The following is a 23,188-nucleotide window of genomic DNA, read 5'->3' on the forward strand; positions in this document are numbered from 1 at the left end:
GATCATCATCACTACAGACTATTTTTGAGCATTAGACAAGCAATAAAATAATAATCTACTTAAGACTCCTTCCATCATGTACTCCATGATCACAATTCTGACCTGATGATGGCCGAAGTGTGGCCGAAACACTTTTCAGTGTTTTAAAAAGGGACAGTTCACCCCCAAAATGACTTTTTTCTATCGATTAGTCACCCCATGGAGACTTGAATTCATGGATATTTTTTTTGTTTCTGTCGCATTCCTAAGCCAATAATTTGATGACCGGCAGCGGTTGCGGTATGAGACACAAAGACTCTCCTTTGTGTCTCCTACCAGAATTGTGTGCGGTACAGTAGATAAAGATGGTTTACAGCAACACATTGTATGCACTTTGTTATACTGTTTTCAATTGTATTGTATTTATTTGTTATTTATTGTCTAATGTCTCAACTTCATGTATGTGACTTTATTGTATTTATTTATTCTATTGTCTTCTAGTCGTCTGTACTTATGTCTTCACTTTATGTATGGAGCAGCCTGCATGTCCCAGGGGTAGGGTTAGTTTTATCTAAGAATATCTAATCCAGAAAGGAATCCCAATTCAGGGAAAGTCATAAAGAAATTGCGAACATTTGGCAAACATATCCGATCTACAAGAAACATGTTGTGAAACATTTGTTGAGCTTATAGATCGGCTATTTTCGGCAAAGAGATTTGGTATAGAGGGGAAAAAAAGTATTGACCCCTGGTTAGCTACGTATAGGGTTTAAGTGATTAAAACGGTAAATCCGTAACATTATGTGCTCCTCCCCATAATAATGCAGAAATTACAAAACAAAGCTTGGCCTATGGGCACCACAGTTCAATAAGCAACTGCAATGTAAAACAACAACAATGTAACATTCAATCAGTATGGTGGAACCCTATTGGACACAGACATGCCAGATGTTTTACACTTGCGGTAAACCAAGCTGAACTAAGCTGATCTCAAAGGACAGCATTAGTATCATTTTTCATTTGGCTCATTACCAACAATGGTTCACAATAGTAAAAAAGCACTGCAGCTTTAACATACACAATTACACACAGTATATATGTCTCCTATTGGATATCCTCAAAATGGTATTGGCGACGTTTCGATCCATTGCTGCCTAACAGCATTAACCACTTAAGCCCTATTCAAAACTTTACCAAAAAAATAACAGATCTATAAGCTCAAAATGTGATGTCTTGTGAGCTACTAGATATGCAATTTTAAGATTTTGAAAAGTCTTTGAACAATGAACATTTTAGAAAATCTTTTAATGTTTTTGAAAATGTTTGCCTATGCCCAAAATAGGGACACCAGGTTAAAAAACTTACAGGAAGACACTCAACATCCATTATTGGAGAAAAAGAGGATAAACTTATCCAAAATAAGCCTTATGCCATAAGGTCAGCAATCTGAGTGAATTATTTTAGTTACAATGTGGATAATTTTCAATTACATTATGGGGTCTAGGCGTGGCACAAACAAAAGACATATATATGTGTACAAGTAAAAGGCACCAGTGCCTTTCTACTGGTGTAGATGTTGGGTATATGAAACTAACTCAGCCTCTACAAGCATGAATAAAACAAAAAGGAAAATATTAAAACAATGTGCACCAGTCTGTTCTATTCTAACAACTAAAGGGAACAATAAGAAGGGATTGTTGAGTTTTGAACGTACCTCTAAGTAGATCTGAGTGAGATTTGATTCTCCCGTCTTCTTATTAATCTCAAACTCTTCATAATATCTGGAAAATAAAGTGTTCACACGATCAATTAAAGCTTCCCTTCTGTTAAAATTCACTCATTTTCAATACAATGTAGAGGCCATGTCAAGTCATTTTAGCTCAAAATGGACAGCTGAGAGAGAGAGAGACTCAGGTGATGGTCTTGATTCCAGGACAGCAGGGGTCCATGTCTCCAGGGGCAAAAAACATTCTACTACTAACTAACCCAAATATTGAATCACATAACTCATCATTTAAAACAACAATCTCTTGTTTTGAGTTGACAGTACCCTCCCCGATTCTGCCTTTACTGTCCCCTCAGGATGCAGCGAGCGCATTTCCCTCACAGGCTGCGTTTAGAGGAGCGTTTGCAGAATGACAGATCCGGGAAGTCTCGTCAGCGCAGAGTCGAGCAGTGGGAACTGTTATGAGGCGGCGCTGAAGCGTGGCGCGGCAACGGGAGATGCAGTGACAGGCGTCTCTCTCTCTCTCTCACGCTCTGCTTGGTCCAGGTGTCCTCGTAAGCCGCCGACGCAACCTGCCATCTCCTGGGGGCATGCGTGTGTATGTGTGTGTTGTGTTGAGCGTGCGAGCGTGCGTCTGTCCAGGGCCCAGGTACGCAGCGCTGATTAAACTCGTGGCTAAGCGGAAAACCGCACCCGGCTGCCAGTGCCAATGACCCTGAATACACATATGGCTGTTTTTGGGGGAACAAAATGGGCGAAAAATGGAATACACAAGCACAGCTGGTACAGAGAAGAGGGGGGTGGGGTGGGTACACTCAACTCATTCAGAGCAGCAGCCAGGCAAACCATTCCACTGAGTCATAAGAAGGTTGTTTTGTTGATTCTCTTTTTTTACATTTTTTTTCTCCACACTGCATCTTTTAGTGTTTTGTTCAGTTTTTTGCTAAGTGCTCTATAAATATGTTTATTATTATTATTATTATTATATTATCGTCTTCATCAGGCCTTCTGACATGTCAGTGAGTATAGTGGTGTGTGTGGTGTGTGTGTGTGTGTGTGTGTGTGTGTGTGTGTGTGTGTGTGTCTGTCTGTATTTATATTTCTCTTGCCGAACTACAGTTGCTCTTCGCCCTGCTCTCATTCAGTACAAAGGCTATATTAGGTCATCTTGTTTTTCCCTCTTGAAAAGTCTGGTTTTTAACCACTTAAACCCTTCTATACTTATTAAACTGGACATTAGTTACATCTATACTTGGTGCGCTCTTTTGTCCCTCTACACCAAATCTCTTTCCCAAAGATAGCAGATCGTTGCAGTTGTGAGCTTGTAGATCTGCTATTTTTGGAGAATGCTCCCCCCAGAATATGGACGCTGGTTTACAAAAAACAAGGGAACTGGCACACTCAACTCAAAGTCTTCAGACTATGATGGATGCTGCTGACTGAAAAGGCACACAAATAGCAAATGAAGTTGTCACCACTCGCATAAAAGAATGCAACAGTTTTAAAAATAATAACAGCAGCAGAGGAAACCTTCCTCAGCGTTTCTGAGACGTATGTGTGTGTGTGTGTGTGTGTGCATGTGTGTGAGATAAACGACATAATGCATGTCACAAGTGTGAACTTTTCAACAGGTTAATCAGTCAGAATTTGTTGTTTGTTTGATTACAAATGAGTTACTAATGTTTCTTCTACACTCGTCTCGTGCGTGCGTGCGTGCGTGCGTGCGTGCGTGCGTGCGTGCGTGCGTGCGTGCGTGCGTGCGTGCGTGCGTGCGTGCGTGCGTGCGTGCGTGCGTGCGTGCGTGCGTGCGTGCGTGCGTGCGTGCGTGCGTGCGTGCGTCTGCTCTCCGAAAAGTATGTGCATAGCCCAGGTTTGTGTTTGTGTGTGTGTGTGTGTGTGTGTGTGTGTGTGTTGCTACCTGCCAACCATCTCAGAGTTGTTGTACACAGGGACATTGGGCCTGTCGCTGCTGTTGTTGGGGCCAAAGTGGCAGTTTGGGGCACCGAACCATTCATCAAAACCGTGCTCCAGAGGAAGGTACTGCGGCCTGTGGCCAAGATGCCTGAGATAAAGCACATTCACACAAACCAGAAGGACAATGGCATCATTTGAACAGCTCATTTGAGACAAGTGGTCCCAGTTGTCATTACTTTCCTTGTTTGTTACACTAATCACTACTAGACCATTAAAACTGTGGGCAACATGGATAAACCAACTTCAACTTGGATATGATCACTTCCAGAAGGACTACCAGTCGTGCACAAGTACTCAACCCCAGTAAGTATACATACACCTGGTTAAATATTACTCAACTACAAGTAAAGGTTGTGGTACTGAAGTACTTGCTTTGAAAATACAAATATTATATGTATTCAAAAGTTAAGTATATTTTCTTTTAAATATCAATGCATTGCTGTATTGAAATGTTGACATTTTCCCCGAAAGATCCAAATTTTTCCAGGAGAAATAGCAGTAGATGTAGATGTGTTATTTTCACTATATTTGAAAAAAGGCTTAAGTGGTTATTTCATAATATACTTATCTCCTTCCTAGAAATGCAGTGGAGTCAAAAGTACAGTATTTGTTTTTGATTTTTTTTCATAAGTATATAAGTATCCAAAAATACAAATACTCAAGTAAAGTACAGACAAAAAAATCCAAATGTACTGTCCACCACTTAAGACTACAATGCATCTTTCTCCAGAATCCTTATTTAACCTCTAAAATTTTAATTCAATAAGTAATATCAACTCACCACTTGCCAACTATCTTGCTGACATATCCCTTTTTCTTCAGCATCTGTGGTAACAGAATCTCATCCTTAGAGATGCCTCCCACGATCTCCTGAGGTGTGTACGCTGCAAACGTCAAGAGAGTTAGTGTGAAGTTAGTTAGTGGGCAGTTGGTGTACACTGTGCACAACATTCCAGAACCTTCCAGGACTCTGCTAATACAGTACTGCACAGTAACATTCTCAGTGGTAATGTAAAGGCCGGCCAAAGCTGAATGGGAAGCAGAAGATAGCAGGTTCGATTCCTGGCCCTGGCAATGTGTCCCTGAGCAAGACACTTAAAGGAATAGTTCACCCAAAAAATGACTTATTTTCTATAAATTACACACCCCATGAAGCCTTGAATTCATGGCGATTTTTTTTGTTATTGTGGCATTCCTAAGCCAATAAAAGAACTACTCCTTTAACCCCCCCCCCCCGCTCCACTCAGCACTCAGCTGGGTGAAGTTGAAAACTGCCGAGTGACCGAAACGTTGCATCCCTTTTAATACATTTTTGTAAGCAAAGACAGTGTGTGGGACTGAAATTCCCCCGTGGGATGAAATAGGTCTGCTTATCAACTCTCGGAGTTATCAAATGGATAAATTAATACTTTTGCTGTGATTTTACTGTGTGTTCTATGCACTAAGAAAGTATCTTCAACTGAAGGCGATGCAGGGAGGTATACACTGAAGAGTTACCATTTCTAGCGTGGGCGTTGGTGGTGTAGAATCCATTTCTGACAGGCAGCCTCCCTGTGAGCAGTGCAGCTCTAGCTGTAATAACAAGATAAATAGCATATGAGCTCCGCTGGAGTTTTTGAAAACATTACAATTCTCAGTAAGTTATAGATACTGGAGTCCTAATACATAGTTCCTAATAGTTATGGTTACCTCCTGTTTTTACAGTCTTTTACTGTGTTGTCTTTTAACTGTGGTGTATCAATTTGTCGTCTTGCTAGCAAAATGAATTTCTCTTGTGGACAATAAAGGACATCTAATCTGGTCTGCCCTAAAGAATCACCTTCAGGAGGCTGCAATTCCAAACTGGCCCCTGTCAAAGTCTTAACCTACCCCCCCCCCCCCCCCCCTCTCCTAAAACTGTCTATTGTACATATTTCTTGTTTTTCATACCAGTAACCTGTAAGCTGATTGTATGATGTTCTGCATAGTAGTGTATATTTGTATGTCTTCTTAAATGTCATCATGATTTGAGTGCACAGGGGATCTCATTTTAAATAAGCCATTGTGCTTTTATGAGCGATCCAGTTTAGAGGACCTTGTATTGTGAATTGTACTTCCATGTACTGTTTCCATGTCTTTCTAAATAAAGTATTCAATCAATCAAGCAGTCTAATCTAATCTAATCTTCCCAGCTACAGAAATAACTATAAAGGGGCGCTAACGCATCTCTCTGCCAGGCTAGGTGGCCTACCCAGGGCTGTGTACTGTAAGTTGTGGGTTGCAGCCATCAGGACCAGAGGAAGCTGCAGGGGAAATGGCGTTACTACGACATTTATTTTTCACATTGACCGCCATCTATGGTCAGAAGCGAAAATGGGTTTGGAGGTGCACTCTAAAACATGTGATTCCAATTTGGAGTTGATTGGATGTTGTATTCATGATCTATGGTGTTTTTTTGTGTGTGTTTTTTTATATATATATAGACCAAATCTGCCGAGGCCTTTTTTGGCAATGGCAGATTCGTCTGTTTCCACCAGCCAACCTGAAATCAAGTGTACCCAATAGGGTGAAGATTTAAAAAAATAATGTTTATGCAACAGTGACATTTGTAGCATTTGTGGCGCCCCTATGGGTCTAAGTGAAATCCCCATTGGCTCTGCATTGTGTATAGGCCTCTCACTGTAATTCAAATTTGGGGTCAATTGGAGGATGCGTTTATGATTTGTCATTTTTTATAACACAGGCCCCTCCCTTAAACTGTGGAAGCCAATTAAAGCCAATCAGTATGGAATATCAAAACTCCTGTAGCCTATGATACAGTACATATTTACCACATTACTCCTGAGATAATGTGTAGCGATTTGTGTGAGTTTTGGACAACAACTGTAGGAGTAGCAAAAAGTGTGTTTTGAAGAAAATGAAAAATGACAGATTTTTTTTGTATTGTAAGACCTACAGTTTTAGAGGTATAGCGCCATGAGGTAGATTAGAAAAATTGTGGTGGAGGCCTACTGGCTGCGTGCGCGCACAGAAAAACAGACAGACATACACACAAACGGGTGAAATTATACATTTTCAGCCTGGTGGAGCTAGTGACTCACATTGGAGATAAGTGATGCATTTAGATTAAAATGTGTTAAAATGTGTAAATTAGGTATGCTTATCATACTGTAGCTTGCTGATGGATCATTTATTCCACAATAACTATTTTATCCCAACAGACAAAGCCGAGTTCAGGTGCTTATGCATCTCTTCCAACTTTGCGTACCTGAATCCCATCTCACTTGATTAAATCCAACTGTATAGGTTCAGGTGTTTGTCATTACTGTAGGAGGCTCATCAATGCTAGGAATGCTGTAGTAACACCTGCATACTGTAACTATAACCCAAAGTAAACATTTATGATGCAGTTATATTTAGGGATTGTTAGACAGACTCAGAAAGCAGGAACAATTTATTTCAGGCACAATAAAGATGTTCAAATCAGTTCCTTTTTTTAAATTGTATCCATTTTGGAAAGTCAAAACCTGGAATAGAGTCAACAATATAATATCAAGATAGTTGAGTGCAACTGTGTACACCAGCGGTTCTTAAACCTTTTAATTTTCAAGGACCCCCATAACTCTCAAGAGACCTGGTGTAAAGTACATTTACTCAAGTACTGTACTTTTGAGGTATTTTTTACTTTACTGGAGCATTTCCAATTGTAAGTACTTTTACTTCTACTCCACTACATCTCAGAGGCAAATATGATCTACTTTGTAGATTTTGATTATTATTACAAAACATACATTATCCACTTCAGCCCTGTATACATTTCGGCCATTTGAAATTAAATAAAATCTACAAGCTCACAATGTGTCGCGATGAGACGCATTGTGAGCTTGTAGATCTGATATTTTCAAAATATTTGTATACATTTGAAAACATGTGAAATGGGAAATGCTGCATATTGAGTACTTTTACTTATGGTACTTAAAGTACATTTTGATACCAATACTTTTGTAGTTTTACTCAAGTAAATTTTTTATTCCGGACTTTTACTTGTAACAGAGTATTTCTACATTGCAGTATTGATACTTTTACTTAAGTAAAAAAATGTAAGTACTTTTTCCTGCCTGTAAGTGTCCATTTGGAACCCCCACAAGGCCCCTGGACGGGACCCCACTTTGGGAACCACTGGTGTACAGCAAACAATGTGGGCTGTGTGTAATGCGGACTCACAGGGGGAGCACAGTGGGTTGGCTGTGTAGAAGTTGGGGAACAGCATCCCCTGTGCTGCCATGGCATCCAGGTTGGGCGTCTCTTTAGAGGGCTGGCCAAACACACCCAGGTCCCCCCACCCCATCTAGAGGAAATGTCAACTTTCTGTCATTCTGAAGTACTCCACTCCATCACTTACTGCAGCGGTTCTCAACCTTTTCAGGCCGTGACCCCCCCAAAATAATCATATGTGAACTGGGGACCCCCCCAGCAGGCATGTGCAAAGATGGGGGGCTTTGGGTGCTTGAGCACCTGCCCTTTTGCCTCAAAGTGTCCTTTTCCCAAAAGACAAAAAATAAATAAAAATAAGAATAATGTTTTATGGCCTGCCCAACATCCGTGGCCCTTTTCAAGACGAACATTTGACAAATAATTATAATTTCACTATCATAATTATTATGTATAATTATAATTTAAATGAGTTGGCTGCCATCAGTCAGTTTTAGTCTTAACTTTTCACCTAATGCAGTGATGTCAAGTGCCCTCCCACCCAGGGGTCATCAACAGGTCCAAATTTTAAAACAGCCACTTATCAAATAAATATACAAAATATCATTTGGGGGGAAAGCCGATCCACAAGCTCACAACACATCACAGCATGTTGTAAGCTTGTAGATCAGTAATTTTCTTTTCTTTTTAGCATATAAGGACATGCCCAAAATTGGGATGTCAGGGTTACAGTGGTTAGCTATACTGAAAACCTGGAGACTGGGAAGTTATCCACTGTATACTGGCAGGAGGTGGCAGTCCCGAGACAGGCATTAAATGTGGCATGGTCCAAGTATATTCCATGTTTGGGATGTCAATAAGTGGGTCTCATCAGTACAGACAGTGCTTCCATCTTACATTGCAGGAGCAAAAGGGCCATACTTGAGGACAGGAAGAGATCAAGTTCTACCCGCTAAACTAGTTTTTTGTGTGTGAACTTTAAAGTTGTGGTTTCCATTTAAGGTGAACAGGCACTGGCTATGTTGATGAGAAACAATATAGCAGATCTACAAGCTAGCTTGTAGAGTGTCCATTTTCAAATGTTTTCCCTCTTTCTTACCAGTTTGTTTAGTATAGTTTGTTGATTACTTTTGATGCAGTAATGATATTTTTTCATTTCTTCTTCTTTTTTTAAAAAGGTATTAAAAAGGTTTTAAAGGTCCTTAAATTGTCACTTCACTGTCATCTGGAGAAAGCAACCCAAAAGCATGGGGGGACCCCCCTGGGGGTTTCGACCCTTATTTTTTAACTCTATGGTTCCGACCCACAGGTTGAGAACCACTGACTTACTGTACATACATAGGAAGAGGCAGCAACACTCACACACACACACACACACACACACACACACACACACACACACACACACACACACACACACACACACACACACACACACACACACACACACACACACACACACACACACACACACACCTAAGTTCTCCATAGCACTCATTCACTGAGAAACCAACATAAAAAATAAACTTACATCATCCATAAGCATGATGATGATGTTTGGTGTCGACATGTTTGAGGGCTTCTCGGTCCAGCAGCCACATAGTAGACATGAGAACAGGGACAAAGTTTGAACAGACCAGCCATACATTGCAGGGCAGCAGTTCTACAGGGAAGCTGCAGCAGCAGCAGCTCTCTGGTCATGTGACCACAAGTCAGGAAGTGGGTGGCATCCTTACTACTTACATCATGAGCGACTGTAGCGCAACGTTTACGCATAAAGGATGAAAAGCACTCCAAGCCATATATCTATGGTCCAAGCAGCCCTGAAACATGACTGTCATATCATGACAGTCATGGCGCAACTTGTTCCTGGTTTTTGAATTTTCTCCATTTACAACCCGTACATCTACATACACGTTCAGATTTCAAACATAAAGTGCTTACCCCACGGCCACGGATGTACCAAGTTAAAACGCCCGTGTCTAAGTACCCGTATTTTCCGTATTGTTCAATAAAAAGCATTTTAATCCGATCGGTGGCCATTTTCTTAAAATGTCCTTCATATGCTTTCAACTACGCGACCCTATCGGTTGGGAGGTGTATTGCACTCGCATACATTATAACTATGATGTATCCGGATACATTATAACTGTTCGTGAGCGATGTTAGCGCAACGTTTACGCATAAAGAATGAAAAGTCCAACCACATATCATAGCTAAAGCTGTAATTTATAAATATACATCATGATTTAAAAAAAAAAAACACTTAAATTTTTACATTGATAGAGAGGGGGGAGGGACCTTTTCAATCTAATGTTATTTTCCCGTGACAATCACGTGACATGATGTGACAGCTCAGAAGGAGAACAACATGGCGGTGTGCATAGCAGTCATCGCAAAGGAGGTAAACAATACGCTTTTGCATTGACTTTGGTTAATTTCTGTATACGTTCTTCTCACCGGATATATTGTTTAAACCATATGATCTTCCTTTTCGACTGATTTAGATTCTTAGTAATGTGGTCGCATACAACAAGACTAGCCGCCTATATACCTACACAGCTAACAACATTAGCTTATTTCTACAAGCTAGTTCCATGGAACAATTTACAACTTGGTTGTTTGTTCTTTTGTATTTATGCCAGTGGTGGAAAAGGTACTATATTTTTTAACTTAAGTAAAAGTATCAATACTGCAATGTGGAAATACTCTGTTAATAGTCCAGAAGTCAAAATGTACTTGAGTAAAAGTTTTTTTTTTTTAAGTATTGGTATCAAAATGTACTTAAAGTACTAAAAGTAGAAAGTACTCATTATGCAGAATGTCCCATTTCACAAGTTGTCAAATGTAAAACAAATGGCAGATCTACAAGCTGTGTCGCAGCTTGTAGATCGGCTATTTTCAAATGGCAGAAATGTATATAGGGCTGAAGTGGGTAATGTATGTTTTGTAATAAAAATCTAAATCTACAAAGTAACTAAAGCTGTCAAATAATTGTAAATATTTTCCTCGTGAGAGTAGAAAGTACAGAAATTTGCAAATACTCCAGTAAAGTAAAAGAAATACCTCAAAATTGTACTTAAGTACAGGACTTGAGTAAACGTACTTAGTTACTTTACACCACTGTTTGTTCTTTTGTATTAATGCTCATCTGCTTTCTCTGTTATTCTAGAATTACCCGTTGTATATTCGGAGTGTTCCCACTCAGAATGAGCTGAAGTTTCATTACACAGTCCACACCTCTCTGGATGTGGTTGAAGAGAAGATCTCAGCAGTGGGCAAAGCCATGGCAGACCAGAGGGAGCTGTATCTGGGGTTGCTCTATCCCACTGAAGATTACAAAGTGTATCCATTTTACAACGTGTTAGACATTTTGATAAGCTCTTGTTTTTCAGATTGTCTTTACTCAAATATTTGACCTCACTATCCGTAGTGCAAAGATTGGGGCTAGAAACCTCGCCCCAGAATGGCTGTGATATTACATAATACATCTACATGTATTACAAAGTAAATGAGGGCGCCTCAAAAGAGTGGACACTTGGTAAATCCAGGCACTAACACAGACAGAGTGGGCATCAGAAAAACTGGGCACCAAAACTTTGAATTCAGGTCTGCATCCATGACTCCATTTTTGGCTTGGTGAGTCTTGCAACTTGTTAATCAGAGTAATGCCCTGTATTCTCCCCAAAAAGTGCCCAGTCCTTCCGAAATCTTCTGGGGAAAAAAAATGGTTCCCACTCTTCTAGAACACATCCATGCCCACCCGGGGAGGGTAGTCATTGCGGTGGCATTCTAACCTGTAGCGCTGCATGTGTACTTACTCTCCCAATAGTTAATTGCTTTGACAGTTGGGGTCAGCTCTTGTCATCTAACTGTTACTGTTACTAATGTCCGTTTGAAAGTTCTGGCATAAAACATGTATTTATTAAAATATCTCCACTTTTCCACGAGCTTCACATGGACATGATTCACGGTACGCGACGGGCCACAATTATAACAGCACTAAACATGGAAACTTCCTTCAATGACCGCATTGTTACGTATGGGACACACAAATTGACAGGTGCGTTGCAGTTGGTGCGGGGTAATTTATCACATTTGTCAATTTGTGTGTCCCATGCACCGGCTTTGGATGCTGTCAATGCACTGAATGAGGCATTATCAGACTATTGATTGGTCTAAGTAGGTGAGATACTAACCTACCAACGGGGCTCAGGTGTTTTGACGTTATTCTGTGGGTTGATGAAAGTTGGGGTAAAGGCTCACCCCAAAACATGATTTACGATTCTGTGCCTATCGGTACATAACTCGGACGGCGCTGAGTCGGCTCAAGCGAACTTCGCAACGTTCGGCACGGCAACTCGCTCGCTTTAGCTCGCTCGATGGTGCCTCTCGTGGCTTAATGTTTCTATTAAATTCATGATGAGCAAACCTAACATTTATTTTCCTGTGAGACTGGCATAATGATCTTCGCTTGAGCCGGTGCGCCTCCATCGCGGTCCAAAACTATACTTTATACAAAACACCTACTGAGCCCCGTCGGTAGGTCGTCCAGTCGCCTACCTATCAATAGTCTGATTAAACGTGGATAGGTCAGTATCTCACCTACTTAGACCAATCAATAGTCTGATTAAGCGTGATAATGTGTCCCATTCAGTGCATTGACAGCATCCGAAATGGGTGCACCCATATGTGCTTGAAGTAAGTTTACATTGTGTTCAGTGCTGCAGTCAATGCGGCCCGTCACGTACAGAGAATGCCATCCATATGTTCATGGAAAAGTGGATATAATTGACTGAAAACACGTTTTATGCCATAACTTTCAAATGGATATTAAACTAAATGACAAGAGCTGACCCCAAGTCACAGCAATTATTGCATGAGTAGTAGTGTACATATGCAGCGCTATCTGTTAAGAGTGCCGCTGCAATGACTCCCCTCCCTGGGATGGATGTGTTCTATGGCTTTGTATACTAAGAACATGAAATGTAATACCACAGCCATTCTATGGCCACTAGAAACCATATATCTTGCTGTATTCTCATTTAATCTGTGAAGTCCTTCACTTGTAAACCAGATATGGCTACGTGACCAACTCTAAAGTAAAGTTTGTCATTGTTGTGGACTCCTCAAATACATCTTTACGGGACAATGAGATTAGGAGTGTAAGTACTTTTTTTCCCCATTTGACAATAAAATATAAACCTGCTGATAGTATCAGTTCAATTTAATTCTCTTGGGCGAGTGTTTTAATGCGTTATGGATAAACAGATCTAAACATGGAACAAACTTGAGACATCTCCAATGATTGTTTGCATGTTTCTCAGTTTATGAAGCCTAATTAGGCTACATTACTTTTCAGATGTTCAGAAAATTACACAACTCATTTACTGATGTGATGTGTAACCCATTCTACAATCCAGGGGACCCAATTCAATCCAAGTGAGTTCCTGTTCCTATTAAATTCATGATGAGCAAACCTAACATTTATTTTCCTGTGAGACTGGCATAATGATCTTTGACGACTCCGTTCTGCAGGGCCTTTGATGGAATGGTATCTGGAATGATGGTACAAGCCAGCTGATATAGCCGATCTACAAGTTCACAACGAGTCATTCTCCTACCCCTGCATCCCCTGTAAATAATGTCCTTACCGTTGCCTGCATTAAGTTCATTAAACATTGTTCTAGTGCATTCATGGGTCATTTATTCACACTGTAAAACAAATTAAAAAATAAATTGTAAACGCATGGAGCACAAATTAGGTGATCAAGTCATTTGTTTTATTTATTCATTTCTTTTCACAATGCTAAAAAGTAACCCAGATAGTCTCCCCTGGGCAAATGTATTTGTTGGCACGAAGAAAAGAATTCAAGAATCAAACATTGCTCCTTTAGTCTCAACCAAATTATTTTTTGATTAATAGGAAAGCCAAACTCATATTGTCCACTGTCTCTTAGACATTACACAGTACCCAACCCAGCAATGATTTAAACCAGAAATTCCTTGAATGTGTCAGGCTTATATACCCCCCCCACCCCACCCCACCCCCCCACATGTTAACGCTGTTGAGGATAGTGATGTTCACTCGGCCCGGCTCCCATTTCCTCCGACGGTGGGGTGATGAGAAGAAGGCACGGATAACGTTTGGGGGTCTGCTCACGGTACTCCATGTGTCCCCACTGTCTCTTCCCCACTGAGGAGCCCCCATAGTAAGGATGTGGCACCTGATGGAGCGGCCTCGCTGATTGATACCGGAACCTGCCCTGAAAGTTGTTTTGGAAGCGGGGCGGGCGGAAGCCTCTGCCTCTGGCGCGACCGCCTCGAGGGCCGCCTCGGTCTGTGGTGCTAATCCCTGGCATGTTGGTCCTCTTAGGCATCACCTGCAGGTCAAAGGTCATAGAAATAAAACCAAAGATGTCAGTACATATTTGTGTAGTTGAATTGGCTGAATTGTAAAAAAGAAAATGCAAGGACACTTGGTAGATTTGGGTTGTGCACTTACACCTTGCCATGATGCAACTCTAAGGTGAGCAAAAGAATAGTTCCTCCATTGAATAGAAATGATCATTAAAAATATGCTCCTCGTTGACTTACATTCATTGTACGGTGAAACAGCCCTCTGTCACTCTTTAGCCCGTAAAGCAACACAAAGCTGATTCTGCCAATATAGAAAATCACAAAACCTGGTGCTGCTTTTTTATTTTATTTTATAAAAATGTCTACTTCCTGTTGACTTAACTATTTGAACCAGATCCAGCCCAGGGTTTCTTCCCAATAAAGGAAGTTTGACATTTTTATTAAAAGAAATGCACACCAGTTTTGTAATGTTCCATATTGGCAGAATCAGCTTCATTTATGGGCTAAAAGAGTGACAGAGCTGTTTCACCGTAAAGTCAATGAGGAGCATATTTTGAATCATACATTTCTAATCAATGGTGCAACTATTTGTGATATCTTGCCCACCTTTGGAGTCAAGTCATGGCAAGGTAACTACAAAAACCTTTACCAAAGTGTCCTTGCACTTAAGGTAAACAGGTCTTTAACGGCATGTTAGACCAGTAGACCTGCTGAAGACCAATGTTAATGACACACACCTTGAGGACTCTGCCCCTGAACAACGTCTCATCCAAACTAATAGCAGTTTGCACAGAGTCCCGATCTGTGAATTCAATATAGGCAAAGCTGTGAAAAGAGAGAAGGTCAATGTCAGGAAGAACAATGGGACTCAATACTATACAATTAATGCATTATAATATACATTAGCTCACTGAATGTTAAAGTGGGGTCCTTGAGGAGGTTCCAGGGGGTCCCCAGCAAAATGAGTTAGATCAATTTTTTTGGGGGGGGGGGGATATTTAAAAAACATTTTAACACAAATCTTTTATCGGGGGGGGGGGGGGGGTCCCTGGCACAAAATGTTTTCAGATGAGGGTCCACGGCCAAATGCATATTAATTTGAGGGTCCTTGACATGAAAAGGTTTGAGAACCACTGCATTAGCTGACATGAATTAAAAATAGTGTTCTGTGCAGTCATGAAAAGCTCAAAAGCAAAAGGTGAGTGAAATCACAGAATTATCCTCAGTGATGCATCAATTAACACTAGTAGGCTACCAGCAGTTGGTTTTGAACCCACCCCTTGGGATGACCAGAGAACCTGTCACATAGGATGGTCACTCTGTTGACAGGTCCACAGCCGTTGAAATGGATCTCCAACTCGTCTGCAGTGGCTCCATAGTCTACCTGGGGAGTGTTGAGCAACGTATCAGAACAAATGTTTGGAAGATGCTGTACAGGCTTTAGAACAATGTGCTCAAATAAACAAGGCATACATTTCCCACATAGACTGATCTGTTGTCGGCATCTATCCTCTCCTCATGGGTCATGTTGTAGAACAATCCTGCAGCAGGACACAAACACGTTGCATCACACACATTAACAGGAGAGAATTTATACAGGAATTGCAACCTGAAATTAATTCATTGCATAATCTGTGCTTGCATCTTCAGCACTAGATTGTCATCTGAGATAATCTCATATTCCAGCTCCCTTTTAAGGAGGCACCAAGGACAGACACACAGGAATTAAAAAATGAAGAGAAGCACAGTGCCAGAACATATCCATGGGCAAGAAGATGAACCCTTCTGGAACCCTGGCACTCACTGCTTCATCTCATTGGGCAGAGATGAGGCACATGTGGAGTGTGGTTCCACATTGCTGTGGCCCAGGTGTAAACCAGATGGCCAAGACTTCAGCTACCTCAGTGGTTCTCAACCTTGTCAGGCCGTGACCTCCCCAAATAATCATATTTGAACTGGGGACCCTCCACCCTGACAAGCACTTGGAATTGTAGGAGTTGAGGCATTCGGTTCCAGATAAATATTGTGAAAATAGCAGATCTACAAGCTCACAACGCCTCTCGGCTATTTTCACAATATTTGCCTCTTTCTTATATTATTTGACAATTTGGCCAATGTTTGAGCAGTTTTTATAGTAGTTTGTTGATTATTTTTGATACAGTAATGCTCCCTTTCTTTTCTTCCTTTTTTTTGTTGAAGTCTTAGGTCCTTAAATTGTCACTTCACTGTCATCTGGGAGACACCCCCCCCCCCCACCCACCCAAAAGCATGTGGGGACCCCAACCCACAGGTTGAGGACCACTGAGCTAGCTCACCTACCTGAAGGCTGCTATGCTATGCTATACACACACCTATGGATCAAATAGGGCCCTGCAAGCTTTCACATCAGTGTTTCAGTTGCAGTGCAGCATAACAGGACAGCAACAGTCCTAAAAAAGCAAACCAATGTTGCATGTACTGTAACTGCAGACAGTCTTTTGTCTTACCAGGCTGAGAATTGCTGGATATCATATGCATCTCGGCAGCCTGCTGTTCCTCTTCCCTCAGCTTGTCTGCTTCCTCTTCCATCTCCAGCTCCAGGACCCTGGCTTTGATGGCCGCCAGCTCCTGGATAGATACAGGAATGGAACCTGATATTGCTGCTGCTAGACCTCTGTCTCTACTAGCAGTAGCATATATTACACACACACATACATACACAACGACTGCAGCAAGCTTTCGATTTAATTCCGATCTAGACAGATCTGCATCTATAATAATGATCTGATTCAGAAGAACCGTTGCTACCCCATTATTTCCCTGTGAAAATGCGGAGAGGGTTTTGTTAGGCTACGGATGCCAAAGATCCCATCCAGCCAGTGTTGCCATATTTTGTGAGAGAAATAAGCAACCGGGTCTAGGAAAAGCCCCCAAAAAGCCACACTTAAACCTATAATATCATGCATCGGCTATTTATAAATAGCCAATCTACTATAGTAGATCTACTGTTTTCAAAAACTCAAAATGTGGAATGTTTTTTTGAAACATTCTAAAACAATGAAATGCTCCTCTGGGCAGTGGGAACAAAACATTTGTGAAAATATTTGAGAAACACTGGTTTAAATAATACAAAAATTGGAAGAGAGCCTAAATAAGCAAGTACACTTAGCGACAAGCCCAACAAAACGCAACCACTTATATACAGACACAAACACAACTATACAGAAAAAGAAGCCCAAAGTCGCTTATAATAAGCCGACATGGCAACGCTGCATCCAGCGCTGTTATGCGCGTGCGCGTCGGGATACCCACGGTCGAACTGCCGTAATGATGTAAATCTGCAATTTTTATTTTAGAAACGTTTACAAATAAAATGTGTCAGTCGATGCGCGCTTTTCATTTCACCAAACACTTGCTACATTTGTGCCCAATTTAAGCCTTAGGCCTATATTTTAATTATACTTAAACTTCTGCACTGTAAATTTTATTTGTTTAAAAAAAAAATCTGTGTTTAAAATCTGTGTTTATTGTATTCAAATGTCCTTTAACAGTGTTTTTTTTATTTGTATTACAATTTGTAGCCAATCTACAAGCTTTGTAGAGGAAGTCCCCATCAAAGTTAGTTAATAAGCTCCCGAAACGTGATGAGTCTATAAAAATAAAATCTAGGAAAATTTGGAATATTTTAAAGGGATAGTTCACCCCCAAAAATACATATCTATCGATTAGTCACCCCATGGAGACTTGAATTTAAGGATTTGTTTTTGTTTTTGTCACATTCCTAACTAAGCCAATAATTTGATGACCGGCAGCGGTTCAGGTAGGAGACACAACTCTCCTTTGTGTCCACTCCAATGGTCATCAAATTATTGGCTTAGGTCGACCAAAAAATATCCATGAATTCAAGTCTCCATGGGGTGACTAATCGATTGGGTTTTTTTTCTATCCCTTTAACACCCAAAATCTTGTATTGGGGAAAGGGTAGCCTACCTGGCACAACATTTTTTCAGATGGGGGTCCGTAGATAAATAAGACTACATTAGCCGCAAGCAATCTTAGATCCTATTAATATCTGGAATCTAGAGTTGCAATACCAACCCTTGACAGCCCATACATCCAAACAGAAAAGTCCGATCTGATTGTATTAAACGATTTTAAACTCACCAACATTGCAGATGTACAGAAAGCTTGGATTATCCTCTATCTGCAAAGTTTTTGTTTCATTAAAATTCCACCTTAGACATGTTATGAGCTACTTTCTGTAAAAACATTCTGTGCATATTCTACTTCAAAAACGTCCACAAACACAACACCAGAGGGAGCTCCACAAATCAAGTTCAACCCAGATTTGGCTCAAACAAGGGGTTAAATTTGTTCTACTGCTATGCCACCAAAATGTGGAATGCCCTACCAACAGTTATTAAAAAAAAGTGACTCTTTACTCTCCTTCAAAACCACTCTAAAAGAGCACTTACAGGCAGGGGTGGACTGGGAAGCTGGCATACCGGGCATGCCCGGTGGGCCGACCATTGAAGGGCAAAACCACTTTGGTAGAGGTTTGGGTTGTGTAGTTACAGTACCTTGCAAATCAAAAATAATTGCTCCATTGATTAGAAATGTATAATTCAAAATATGCTCCTCATTGACTTACATTAAAGTAAAACAGCTCTCAAAGTCACTCTTTTAGCACATAAACAAACACAAACAAAGCTGATTCAGACAATATATGGAGCATTGTAGCATCTGTCTGTCTCTTATATGTCATCATGATTTGTGTGCATGGGGTTCTCATCTTAAACAAGCTGCGTGCTTAACTGAGTCTTCCAGTTTAGTAGACCTTGTATTGTGAATTTGTACTTCCATGTACTGTGATTCTCATGTCTTACTAAATAAAAGTACATCAATCAATCACCAAACCCAGTACCGTTTATTTTTTTTATAAAAATGTTAACTTCCTGTAGATTTAGCCATTTTTATTAACAAGAAAACACAGACTGGATCCGCGGATCCGGATCTTCAAATATTAAAATCAGCAGGAAGTTGACATTTTTATAAAAATAAAACAAATAAAAACAGTACTGGGTTTGGTGATGTTCTATATTGTCTGAATCAACTTCGTGTCCGCTTACGTGCTAAAAGAGTGACTTTGAGAGCAGTTTTACCGTACAATGTAAGTCAATGAGGAGCATATTTTTAATTATCAATTTCTAATCAATGGAGCAAATATTTTTGATTTCTTGTCCACCTTTGAAGCTGCATCATGACAAGGTAACTACACAACCCAAACCTCTACCTAAGTGGTCTTGCCCTTTAACTCATTCACTACCAGAGTAAGTAAATAAATCACGATTTTTATTTTTCCTTACCTTTTCAACTAGTCACACAAAGAGAACTATCTACAAGTTCAGTGTCATTGTGATGTGGTGTGTCCTTGTAGATTTGCTATTTTTTGCAATTAATGAACATTTCTGCCAATAGTGTCATGCATCTTTCCTTTTGCCCAGGCAGCCATATGGGCTTAAAGGACAAAGTCAAACATATTGTTATTACTGACCTTTCAAAAGGTTCACAGGATCATCCGTAGCTGTTATGTTATGATTTTGATGTTAGAATAAAACAACTTATTTGCATACACAGTACGCAAATTACAGCCTTTGCTTGTATAAGTTAGCCATATCCTGTTATGCCAAGCCATATCCTGTTATGCCATCCTCATACAGCCAATAGATCTAGCCTATAACAGATGCATTCTCAGATCATTATAGCTTTAATAGCCTTGTTTTCTATATAGAATATAATTTTGGTCCCAGTCCAGCCCTGCAATTCATACTGCCCCTGTAGAAAGTCAAAGCCAACTATTTACTGTACATATTTTATTTTCTACTCGTTTATATGATGTTTTTGAATGGTATTATTTATTTGTCTGTCATTAAATGTTTCGATGAATTGATTACAAAGGAAAGGACCCAAATGGAAACAAGCCATAGTAGGCCTACTTTCTTGGGTTTAAAATCCTCCTAACAGACCTTGTATTGAACTGTACTTCCCTGTGCTTGTCTTTGCAAACTGTTCTCCTTCAACACCGCTCTTACAGGTGGCTGCAATTCGGAACTGGCCCCTGTAAAAAAAAAATCCAAGCCTATCACCAGAAATGCCCCCCCCCCCTCGTTTATTTACTACTGTTTATATGATGCTTTTTGCAGAGTATTGTATATTTGTCTGTCACTAACTGTTTCAATGAATTGAATACACAGCACCCCAGTGGAAACAAGGCAAGCCATAGTGTTTTTTGGGGGGTTCAATTGTATTTAACTGTACTTTCTGTGCTTTTTTGCAAACTGTTAATAAAATATTCAATCAATCAATGCAAGTGCAGAGATGTTCCGAGTTGGGAAGCGCTTACGCACATAATACAGGAGGCAGCATGACGTTGCGTTATTGAAAACGAGCGCTTCCGAACACTTCGAAAAATCACCAGCATGGAATTTATTAACAGAAAGCAGCCCATATAACATGTCTATGGTGGAATTTTATGAAACAAAAACGTTACAGATACAAAGAGGAAGACCCAAGCTTTCCGTACAGCTGCAATGTTGGCGAGTTTAAAGTTGTTTAATACAATCAGATCAGACTTTTCTGTTTGAATGTATGGGCTGTCAAGGGGTTGGTATTGCAACTATAGATTCCAGATATAAAAAAATAGGATAAAGAGTTGCTTGCGGCTAAGCCTACATATTAATATGGGGTTCTTGCATGAAAACGTTTGAGACTGAGAACCACTGAGATGGACGATGCTTTACTCACCGGCGGGTCCTCTGTGAAAGGCCTTGTGCCTTCCAGGTAACAAATCAACGCCATATTCATTGATTTAACTTTAATATATAAACACCTGCGGCTGTCCAGCCGCTCGAGTTGTCTAAACAATAGTCGCAAATCCTAACGGCCAATAAAATGAATATAAAAAATAAAGTAGCCTGTATTGACTTCCGGGCCCTTTTATATTTTCGTTGTAGAGATCTGAATTGACAGCACTAAACTATAAACTTCCACCTCTCTAATAGCTTCTAGAGTTGAACAGGGAGTAGGCTAGTCTACGTTCACTTCATCATCAGCCTAACAAATGATGAGCAGGTTAGGTATGCTGATAAGGATCACCTGTGAGGTTCTGATTGATGACTTCTATGTCAGTCACGCTCAGTGGTGGAAAAAGTACACACATGTTTGACTTAAAGGGACATTTCACTTTCAAAATGTTTGAACGTGACGTCTACTGGGGCTTTTGTGTTTCACCCCAGACAGTGTTTGAGTTGCTTGATTCAGTATTTACATTTCTGATATTCATTTTATCAGACACACCCCCTTCCTATGATCAGTAGACGTTAAAATGACCCTTAACATGTTTAGTAAAAGTGAAAGTCCGGAATTCAAAATTATTGGTATTGGTATCAAAATGTACTTAAAGTACCAAAAGTAGAAAGTACTCATTATGCAGAATGTCACATTTCACAAGTTTTCAAATGTATAAAATGCATACAAATCTTTTGAAAATAGCAGATCTACAAGCTCACAATGTGCTGCATTGCAACGCATTGTGAGCTTGTAGATCGGCTATTTTCAAATGGCTGAAATGTATAGGGCTGAAGTGGCTGAAGTGCAATAATAATCAAAATCTACAAAGTAAGTAGTAACTTAAGTTTTCAAATAATTGTGATGGAGTAAAAGTAGCCTACAATATTTGCCTCTGAGGTGTAGTGGAGTAGAAGTAAAAGTACTGAAGATTGGAAATACTCCAGTAAAGTCAAAATACCTAAAAATTTTACTTTTTACAGTACTTGAGTAAATGTACTTAGTTACTTTACACCACTGGTCACACTGATTGACCACTTCACTTGCATTTTGTTTTATGCATATATTAATTTATTTCTATGAACATTGTATTTATTGTGATCATCTTTTTAAATATTTTGTAAGGCTCTATTGTAAGTATGAGTGTATTTTATAGTTGACAGTTGCTGAGAAATATTATCCATGGTTAACATTGAATCATGGATCATAGGCATATGCGTAACTATGCAAAGAATCAAACTGATGATAGGCTTTAACCCATTCAGTACCGCTCTATGGGCTTGTAGATCTGCTGTTTTTGAAAAATCGTGAAAATGTGTGCAACTTTTTGAAAATATATATTTTTATTAAAGCGAACATTTTTAACTCAAATCTTTGCTTCTGGGGGGGTCCCTAGCCTGGTAAACCCTCCCTCCGGAAATCTCATTTCCATTTGATTCCAGGAATCAAATGGAAATGAGATTTCCGGAGGGAGGGTTTACCAGGCTAGGGGGTCCCCGGAATAACATATTTTGAGATGGGGGTCCGCGGCCTTGAAAAAAGTTTGAGAACCACTGATATTATAGCAACATTTAGTTTCTTTTTAAACTGTTAGGATTTAGAATTAGAATCCCCAGAAACAAAGATTTGAGTTAAAATGTTCGCTTTAAAAATATATATATTCAAAGATTTGCACCAAGTTTCCACGATAAAAAAAATTATAGCAGATCTACAAGCTCGCTATGAGCTTGTATATCTGCTATTTTTTTTAAAGCCAAAGAAATCAAAATATGACACAGATGCGTTCCCGGTCTTAATGGGTTAAAATGTTTCATTTGGCTAGCCAAATGGATTATTGATATGTAAGTGATATTGCACTCATTTTTATATCTGTTCATGAGGTTAGGCCAATTGTTTATGCCCCAAAATCATGTTGGCTCATTTGACCTTTGAGACAAATACTGTAAGTGTGTCTGAAAATGTAGTTATTGTAGCTACCTTAAGAAAAGTAAGAATCACCATCATGATAAATATTTCATTTCATGTTTTAATTACACAGTTACATTGTTCAACACAGACATTAACCTGAATTAGAATGTTTTACAGCTTCACACATCCAACAGAGCGAACAGTTAAAGAGCGGTAATAGCAACA

General features: G+C 39.9%; 3 protein-coding genes across 3 annotated transcripts in view; 1 reads left to right on the top strand and 2 right to left on the bottom strand.

The window, feature by feature from the left end:
• Window positions 1-9,533, bottom strand: part of galns (galactosamine (N-acetyl)-6-sulfatase) — a 31,189-nt gene extending 21,656 nt beyond the window's left edge. Inside the window, exons 1-6 of the mRNA XM_080428372.1 lie at window positions 9,402-9,533; window positions 7,883-8,006; window positions 5,177-5,251; window positions 4,461-4,563; window positions 3,624-3,767; window positions 1,694-1,760 (exon numbers count right to left, since the gene is read on the bottom strand). Of these exons, the coding sequence (XP_080284498.1) occupies window positions 1,694-1,760; window positions 3,624-3,767; window positions 4,461-4,563; window positions 5,177-5,251; window positions 7,883-8,006; window positions 9,402-9,518 (630 nt within the window). The 5' untranslated portion in view covers window positions 9,519-9,533. The remainder of the gene's footprint in view (window positions 1-1,693; window positions 1,761-3,623; window positions 3,768-4,460; window positions 4,564-5,176; window positions 5,252-7,882; window positions 8,007-9,401) is intronic.
• Window positions 9,534-10,223: 690 nt separating this feature from the next.
• Window positions 10,224-13,564, top strand: trappc2l (trafficking protein particle complex subunit 2L). Its single transcript, XM_080424606.1, has 5 exons — window positions 10,224-10,274; window positions 11,043-11,215; window positions 12,948-13,035; window positions 13,233-13,312; window positions 13,409-13,564. Exons 1-5 carry the CDS (start codon window positions 10,242-10,244, stop codon window positions 13,452-13,454), a joined length of 420 nt encoding a protein of 139 aa, XP_080280732.1. The 5' UTR covers window positions 10,224-10,241; the 3' UTR covers window positions 13,455-13,564.
• Window positions 13,565-13,628: 64 nt separating this feature from the next.
• pabpn1l (PABPN1 like, cytoplasmic) lies at window positions 13,629-17,073 on the bottom strand. Its single transcript, XM_080424593.1, has 5 exons — window positions 16,717-17,073; window positions 15,704-15,771; window positions 15,508-15,614; window positions 14,968-15,055; window positions 13,629-14,253 (listed from the first exon to the last, which is right to left on the bottom strand). The coding sequence occupies exons 1-5, from the start codon at window positions 16,796-16,798 to the stop codon at window positions 13,930-13,932; spliced, it is 669 nt and encodes a 222-aa protein (XP_080280719.1). The 5' UTR covers window positions 16,799-17,073; the 3' UTR covers window positions 13,629-13,929.
• Between the last annotated feature and the right edge of the window lie 6,115 nt (window positions 17,074-23,188).

This window comes from Gymnoscopelus braueri (genome assembly GCF_963280865.1).
Source record: "Gymnoscopelus braueri genome assembly, chromosome: 1".
NCBI lineage: Eukaryota > Metazoa > Chordata > Actinopteri > Myctophiformes > Myctophidae > Gymnoscopelus > Gymnoscopelus braueri.

What these genes read in the sequence shown, in the direction of transcription:
- pabpn1l (XM_080424593.1), bottom strand. Translation starts at nt 16,798, where the DNA reads ATGGAAGAGGAAGCAGACAAGCTGAGGGAAGAGGAACAGCAGGCTGCC. An exon ending in ATCCAGCAATTCTCAGCCTG is followed by an intron (nt 15,772 to 16,716) that starts GTAAGACAAAAG and finishes GTCCTGCTGCAG; the next exon opens with GATTGTTCTACAACATGACC. An exon ending in TTCTCTGGTCATCCCAAGGG is followed by an intron (nt 15,056 to 15,507) that starts GTGGGTTCAAAA and finishes CTCTTTTCACAG; the next exon opens with CTTTGCCTATATTGAATTCA.
- trappc2l (XM_080424606.1), top strand. Translation starts at nt 10,242, where the DNA reads ATGGCGGTGTGCATAGCAGTCATCGCAAAGGAG. An exon ending in GGGACAATGAGATTAGGAGT is followed by an intron (nt 13,036 to 13,232) that starts GTAAGTACTTTT and finishes ATTACTTTTCAG; the next exon opens with ATGTTCAGAAAATTACACAA. An exon ending in GGGGACCCAATTCAATCCAA is followed by an intron (nt 13,313 to 13,408) that starts GTGAGTTCCTGT and finishes TCCGTTCTGCAG; the next exon opens with GGCCTTTGATGGAATGGTAT.